The 8,102-nt window shown below is 33.9% G+C and overlaps 1 protein-coding gene across 1 annotated transcript; it reads left to right on the top strand.

Moving 5' to 3' along the window:
• The first annotated feature begins 3,120 nt into the window (after positions 1-3,120).
• LOC112757634 (protein FAR1-RELATED SEQUENCE 5-like) lies at positions 3,121-4,922 on the top strand. The gene is made up of 3 exons (XM_025806189.1): positions 3,121-3,815; positions 3,921-4,012; positions 4,459-4,922. Exons 1-3 carry the CDS (start codon positions 3,121-3,123, stop codon positions 4,920-4,922), a joined length of 1,251 nt encoding a protein of 416 aa, XP_025661974.1.
• Positions 4,923-8,102: the final 3,180 nt, after the last annotated feature.

Below are 8,102 nucleotides of genomic sequence, written 5' to 3'. Positions count from 1 at the left end.
ATGGAGCTTCATTCACCAACATATATATAGACTTCCTGTCAACGTAAACCGTGGTGACCCACAGGGTTTTACGTGCAAATGCATTCCTTCATAAACCGTGGTGACCCTCCACGGTTTATGCATGCAAATTTTCGTTAGTAAACCGTGGTGACCTACCACGGTTTACGTTCAATTTTCCTAAACCCTAATCCGCTATGGGTCTCCACGGTTTATGTACGATTAGAAACCGTGGTGGGTTGCCACGGTTTACATAAAAATGCCATTTTGCACATGCAGGTAACAAGAAACCGTTTTGCACATTCAGGTAAATTTCTTCTCCAATTTATTTATTTAAGTAACTTGCCCAAAAAAATTTATCTATATAAAATTTGATAAATTTTAACTATTATATCAAATGTTTAGTATGTTATTATAATATATATCAAATGTTTAGTTTGTTAGTATGATAAATTTGATAAATTGATCGATTGATGAAGGTGAGAGTGAACATGGACGTGACAAAACAGCTGAAGCAAACAATCAAAATAGCATGCCCAGGTGAAAGTGTTGCGGAGGTGCTTTTGAAGTATGAACGTTTAGGATTATATTGCTGTTTTTGTGGATTCATAGGTCATGATTCCAAAAACTGCAGCATAATCATGGAAGGCACACATGAAGATTAAAACTTGGAGGCAAGATGGAGGGCAAATCTAAATGCGAGCTTTGTCGGGTGGAAAATAGAAGAGATGAAGGAGAATCAGCACCCAAATAAAAGAAGATAGGAATATGGTTTGGCACAGGTAGCAAGACGACCAACACCAGTTAGTCTCATTAAAAGTTTTGAGAAAAACTCTGTTTCAAATAGAAACAGGAACGAAGATAAAGGGGATTCGGATGAAAATAGAAGTCCAGGAATACTACAAATCTCTCAATTCAACACAACAGTGGCGAGGCAAAGTGAAGATATCGAAGATATCAGAATGATGAAAGAGAACTCAGCTCAGAGAATCGAGGGAGAACTTGAGAATTCGGGTTCATTCCAAGTTGGGAAAAACTCAAAAATTCTGATGAGTAGAAATAAGAAGCTGAAACTAAAGCACTTAGCTCGAAAAACATCGTTCGGAGAGCTTAATCCAATTATTGGGTTGAAGAGGGGAGCCGTGGAGGTAGAGGAGAATGCTGAGATGGTGGGTCATAGAATGGAGGAGAGAAGGAAGTCTGACGGGAGGAGGGTGCCTACCCAAAAATATTTAAACAATTCACGAAGATGAAGAAAATATTAGAAAAAGGAATGAACCAATTGTGACTAACACAAAGCATATAGGAATAGGAAAAAGTTTGGTAACCAAAACTTTTTTGTCGTAATTAGCTAAAATTTTTCATAATTTATTTCATTTATATCACTTAATAATAGTGTTATTTTTTATCCCAGTCTATTAGCATTTCACTTATCATATTCTTATCAAATCTATTTATTAATGATATTAATTATGAAATCATATCCCTTTTTATTAGGTATTTTTGTAATTAATACTTAATATTCTTTTTTATAATTTGTTTTTTATATTAAAAAATACAATAAAAATTAATAATAGTTATAATTAAGAACGGTAATTATGATATCAATTACATTAAATAATTGTAATTGATTCTTTGTCCGTTATGGTATTTATCATCAATTATTAGAGATATAAAACATGTAACCTACCCTAATATATACCTTATGTTAATTCAATCATCTTCATTCAAAAATCATAAGAATAACACCATTGTAAGCATAATAGTGTATAAGCCAAGAAATTTTACAAGAAATCGTCTTTATCATTGTAATTTGTATGGCAATTGATTTCAACCTTAATACAGTACCTATGGCAGAAGGTGCTGAAGAATTTGAACAACAGACAGATTCACCCGACGAGATTGTTATCAGTCAATCAATTTCTGAGAATATGAAAAACTACACTAGTTCTGATGAGATATGGTAATAATCCGGATTATTTTTTGTGTATTTTTTAGCACTTTAGTTATATGCATAATATTCTTAATCATTATTTTTTAGCACTTTAGTTATATGCACTTTAGTTATTTATGTAAAGAAAAATAATTTTTTTATTTTTGTTATATTTTTTAATTTTTAAAAATATTTTTATCATATTGATCTCTAAAATAAGAAGTATTTTTTGTTTGAGTATTTAATTTTTTTGGTAATTAGTATTTAAATTTTTTTATTTTTCTCACTAATTTTTTTTTGATTAAATAGAAAAAAGAAACAAATAAGACAACAGGAAAGAAAGACTAGGCACTATAATTTATTATTCTAAAATCCTGTCGATTATGGCCTTTTGGTCTATGCTGTATTTTTTTTTGTGCAAATGTGGACGAAAGAAATAATATTTATTTAAATAAATACCTATGTTATTTTTGATATAATTAAACATGCTTTTAATTCCTTCTTCTTATAATTAATTAGTTATCAAGTTATGGATTTTTTTATTTTAATTTCCTTAATAACAGTAATTTTTTTAGAAAATTCAAAATAAATAAATATATAAAAGTTATTTTATATTAACGAGCTCATTAATCCATAAAAAAAACTATAAAATTTTTATATTATCTTTTTAAAAGATTGGAACATTTTATTTTATTTATCGACAAATTTTTATTAGACAAAAAAAAAATCAAAATAGACATATTATGTTTTTATGTCTATATATGAAGTATTATTTCTATTGTTATTATTATTTCAAGAACCAGAACAGTCATACAATATTCACTGTATCGAGTATGGTACTAATTGTATCCTCAATTATAATTATATTGAACTATTTAGTGAACTGTCAATTTTGACACTTTAGTTATATGCATAACATTCCTGTAAAGTTCATGTTTTATGCAATCAATAAGTTCATATGAATAACATCCATAATTATACGAAGTTAACATCCACGTTAACATACATAATAAAACGAAATTAGCACCTAAAATTACAGTAGTGTATTTTATTTGTTATACTCGATAGTGAAATTAGCCACTTTTGTATAGTTAACTATTAGGTAGAATTTCATTTATTTATTTTTTCTTTTTTTTTTCCAGGTCATAAATCAAGCCATTGGTGATGAGGAGCTATAGCTCGAGGAGGGAATGTGCTTTGGCACATTAGAAGATGCGCGTACATATTATTACCGATATGCGGCTAGGACTGGTTTTGTCGTCAAAATAAGAACCACTGGTTGGGAGACTAGAAACGGTCAGAGAGTGGTTATTAATCAGGCTTTGCATTGTAACATAGATGGATACCGCACATCCCGTGTAAAGGCACCCAAGAGAAGGAAAACGGTGGCCTCAACAAACTGCAAAGTCCGTTGCTATTTGGCATTAGATAAGATGACAGAACAGTGGAGAATTTCTCGAGTAGAGGTATCCCACTCACACCCGCTTAATCTGAAGCTATCTGGAATGTTTTCAGCAAACCATCAGCTAAGTATGCATGTGAAGGACCTGATACAGCAAAACGACCAAGTTGGTATTAGACCGAGTAAGACATACCAGACACTATTCAATGCCGCCAGTGGCCCTGCCAACTTCACCTTTACGGAGAAGGATGTTAGAAATTACATTAGTCGTCACTTACGCATTTCCGGGGATGAGACGGATCCAAAAGAGTTACTTAAGCACTTCTCACTGATGAAGGAGCTCAATCCAAACTTTTTCTTTGAAATAGATGTGGACGAAAACCATAGCATTAGAAATGTGTTTTGGGCCGATGCTCGATGTAGAGCTGCATGGGAATATTTTGGTGATGTTGTGACGTTTGACACTACTTACAAGACTAATAGGTACCAAATTATTATTTTTTTGTTCGACTTAATTAGATTTTTTTTTCAGCTAAGGCATTTGGAGTTTACACCTATGTTACATGTTTTTATATTTCCATTGTTTAGGTACGACATGCCGTTTGGGTCTTTCGTAGGTGTCAACCACCATGGGATATCTACGCTTCTTGGGTGCGCATTATTGCGGAATGAGGACACTCGTACATTCCAATGGCTTTTTTGTACTTGGTTGAAGTGCATGGGTAAGGCCCCATATGTGTTATAACAGATCAATCCCTGCAGATGCGTTCTGCGTTAGAGACCCCATTACCACACACACGCCATAGATGGTGCATATAGCATATCCTAAATAAGATATCAAACAAGCTGGTAGGTTACCGTCGTTTCGATCAGCTCAACACGTGCATGAAGAGGATTGTCTTTGAATCCAAATCTAAGGACTCATTTGAGAGAGATTGGTACAATTTTATTAAAGAGTATGACCTCCACAACTCTAGGTGGCTAAATGGTAGTATAATCTTCCGGTTTATTACTGCCTCTGTGTGGCTTCTTTATATATGTTATTTTATAGTCAATATGGATGTTGCACTTAAGGGTTAACGTACGCTATTTTTTTGCATTTTGTGTTTTCCCTATTCATTGGCAGATATGTTTGCTGACCGACACATGTGGGTGCCAGTATTTTTCAAGGACGAATTCTGGGCTGGCATGAGGAGCACACAGTGTAGCGAGAGCATGCATTCAGTTTTCGATAAGTACTTAAACAGTAAGAGCTCTTTGTTGCAATTTGTTCGCCAATACCAAAAATGTGTTATAGATAAGGAGCAAAATGAGCTTGAGTGTGACGCTGCTGATTTAAGGGGGATTATCTCTTGTGTTTCCAGCTCACCAATAGAGAAGCAGTTCCAGAGAGAATATACAAACTCCATGTTTCGAGACGTTCAGGATCAATTTTTAAAAAAGACCGATTGTGACATCTCCTCAATCAACCGTCATGGCACAAGTATAGTTTGTGAAGTTGACCAACAAAATATGGTGTTTGACATGTTAGTGTATAGCAGATACCAAGTCGTGTATTGCTCGCAGTCATCAGAAGTTCAATGTGATTGATTTATGTTCCAATCGAATGGTATTCTGTGCTGCCACAGTCTTGCTGTTCTTTTATATTTTCGTGTAACAGTAGTATCCTTACAATACATTCTATCCCGATGGAGTAAGAATGTTAGTTGGAAACACACATACATCAGGAGTAGCATTGACATGGACCGTTCTGATGAAAGCATGACCATTTTTAGGGAATTGTGTTCTGATTTTTACAACGTCGCTCAGGATTTCGTAGCTACTCCGAGGTTGCTGCTATATTGCATGATGTCATGGACAGTGCTCGGCACAAGCTCAAAGAACACAAGGAATCCGAGCATCAAGCTGTACATGTACCAAGTGCAATTAAGTCACATACGCGTGATGAGTGTTCCGTTGGCATGGATGAGCTACAGGGCCCACGTCGTGTTCCTACGCGAGGTTGTCCAATGTCCACCAGACTTGGGACAGATCTAGAAAAATCTATTAAAAAGAGGGCACGCAAACACAAGAACACTCACAATCACAACAAAGTACACATGAGATCTACCCTTTTTTCACGTCATTTGTTTATTTTAAGTGTGTTGAATGGATGATAAGTTATGATGTTATTTTTCAATATGATTTGTGTTAAGGGACCTAATGCTAATGCACAACCATCTCCTACCAATGTGGCATCTTCCTACAAAGATACGCAATGGGCTTGTTCAGAAATTACAGACAATTTGGCTATACATTCTGGTTCCTTCATATCACTATTGAATTCATTCCATAACGCCGAACAATTGTGTATGTGTACCTAGTGTATTTTCTATAGCATTAATGTCATGTCCATTTATTTATTGTTTCCTCTTTGTTTTGTTTTTAAATTTTTTGTCACAGGAAGTATTTTTGGAGGATTCAAAGTTTAACAGCACTACATATCATAAGCATTAGAGTTTAGCAACTACGTACTTTGTACTTTGCCCATGCTTCAACGTTATTTTCCTGTATAATGATTTGGTGGTCTATTGGGTTTGTTTTATATATTTTAATATACTCAACTTTATTTTACCTTACTACAACTTCATATACCATTATTAAACAAAATATAATAACATACTTGGGCAACTAATATACCATTTTTTATTCCTTTACTCTTTTTACTGTTATTATTTCTTACTAATATCTAAAAGAATAAATGTTCAGTTGATAATTTGATCATTATGATAATTTGGTGCATTACATGAAGTTTAAACTTGAATTGTAAAAGTATTCGTACACAATAAGGTCTTTATTTTATTATTTAAAAAATTAGACATCAAAAAGTCATATCTAGGCATGTATTTTGTTTACATCCAATAAAATCCTCTAATTTATTAGAATAACAACGACGATCGAGCATTTATTGCTTGGACATAGATATTTTTAGCTGGCTGTTAAGTATGGATAATTTCATAGTTCAATTAAAATTTTTTTATTGGATATATGAAAGAAAGGTCAAACTTCAATCAATGTGTTCTCTATCTGAGCAAAAACAAGCCAAACACATATAAAAAAATAAACTAAGAATTTAAAAACAATTTTTTTCATACATAATTATTTACTGTGATATTGAATTCTTGTGTTTTTTTTTTCAGCCCAAATCCAAAAACATTCGCAAGTATTTCATGATAAAATCCAATAAATCTTGCAACCATATTAACCGTAAATACACACAGTAACTCTAGTCCTAATTAATTGTTTGTAGATATATTTATCCTGCTGTCCAGTATAGGTAACCCTTTAAAAAAGATGCACCCGGTTTTGGTTTAAATCCAATAACATCCATCTGTATTCCATGATAACATCCATTAATTTCTAAAATCAAATTAACATAAAACACACACAGACCAACTCTAAAAGGGATTTATGGCTTAAAGTTCCGTTTAGCTTTCTTAGCCCGTTCCGCCCTTCGAACCAGTGATCTTGTCCTTAGATTCGTCCAAGGGTCTTCAATATTTTTCTTCTTTCCCCTATCCTCCACATGGTGACATGGCACATTGAGTACACCCTCTACCTCACTCCTGGAGATGTTGTCTTTGCAAATTGGTATGTCAGTTACAATTTCTTTCCAAATTTGTTGCAGCTGGGCCTGTGGTGACAAACAGATGTATTTGTGTTTGGTATAAAATACTTTGAAGAAGCAAATATAAATCCAGCCATTATAAGTAGAATTCATCAAAAAAGAGTTATTTATCAATTATTAAATACGCAAATAAGCATCAGCATATGTTTTGGATTTCACTAACCGTCGTCCAAATAGGCATATTCAAATCATCTTCTGCCAAGCTCTTTGGATCCCACATTTCCATCCATTTAATGACACATACACCACAGTCCCACCTATGCATCACAAACAACAAAAAGTCATGCCAACATATTAAAAAATTTTTGTGTGGGTTGATTTTTTTAACCCTTTTTCATTTTCATCTCTAGACTTACCCATTTGATTGTTTTTGGAGCCTTGTTTCATAGAAACACTCATAGCCCTCAGTTGTGAATACTACATTCGGGTCTACAGTTGCTGCCAACTCTTGGAGAAGAAAGCCATTCGACAAGCCAGATAGAAAAAATTAGGGTGGAAAATATAAAAAAAAAGTACATGGAAGGTAACACCTAACACCCGAAAAAATATGCATCATCAAATCTATTCTCACTTACTATATATTTATCTATTTTCTCTCGGCACTCGGAGTGTGGGCCATTGTGCATGGAGTCTAATATCCATCGGTTATTAGTCTACCGGTGGAGTACATATAGCCACTAGTGATCATCTCGACACACTGGAACAAACCACTTCATCATTGAATAAAGCATGTTAGCATACAATTATTTTTTCTTCGCATTCTTGTAATAAAAAATAGATTTTGTGTGTGGATAGGTAAGTACGTGAATTACTTACATATTTAACTTGTTTCACCTTCCCCGCATCGAACCAGTGCTGCCCGCGGCCCATGAAGCTGCTAAGAACAGGGACAAAACCAGTGTTCGTGCCGGCACATCGTTCAATATTGTCATCAGTCAATATTAGGGCCTGCAAACCCATTTTGTATTAGTTAAACACCTAATGAAATAATTTAGAGTATCCTTCACCGAGGCAATTATAGGTATTAATTAATATTAAGTGGGTAAGGACAGATTGCAATAACCATTAGTCTCGGCGGAATACAGTAAAAATCCGTGCAGAAC

Source organism: Arachis hypogaea, chromosome 16 (genome assembly GCF_003086295.3).
Source record: "Arachis hypogaea cultivar Tifrunner chromosome 16, arahy.Tifrunner.gnm2.J5K5, whole genome shotgun sequence".
In the NCBI taxonomy this organism is placed as follows: Eukaryota; Viridiplantae; Streptophyta; class Magnoliopsida; order Fabales; family Fabaceae; genus Arachis; species Arachis hypogaea.
Note: the sequence above shows the minus strand (reverse complement) of the source record. Positions and strands in the feature narration are given on the sequence as shown.

Coding starts and splice junctions, on each gene's coding strand:
- LOC112757634 (XM_025806189.1), top strand. CDS start 3,121: ATGTGCTTTGGCACATTAGAAGATGCGCGTACATATTATTACCGATAT. Junction 3,816..3,920: donor ACTACTTACAAGACTAATAG/GTACCAAATTAT, acceptor TCCATTGTTTAG/GTACGACATGCCGTTTGGGT. Junction 4,013..4,458: donor ATTGCGGAATGAGGACACTC/GTACATTCCAAT, acceptor ATTCATTGGCAG/ATATGTTTGCTGACCGACAC.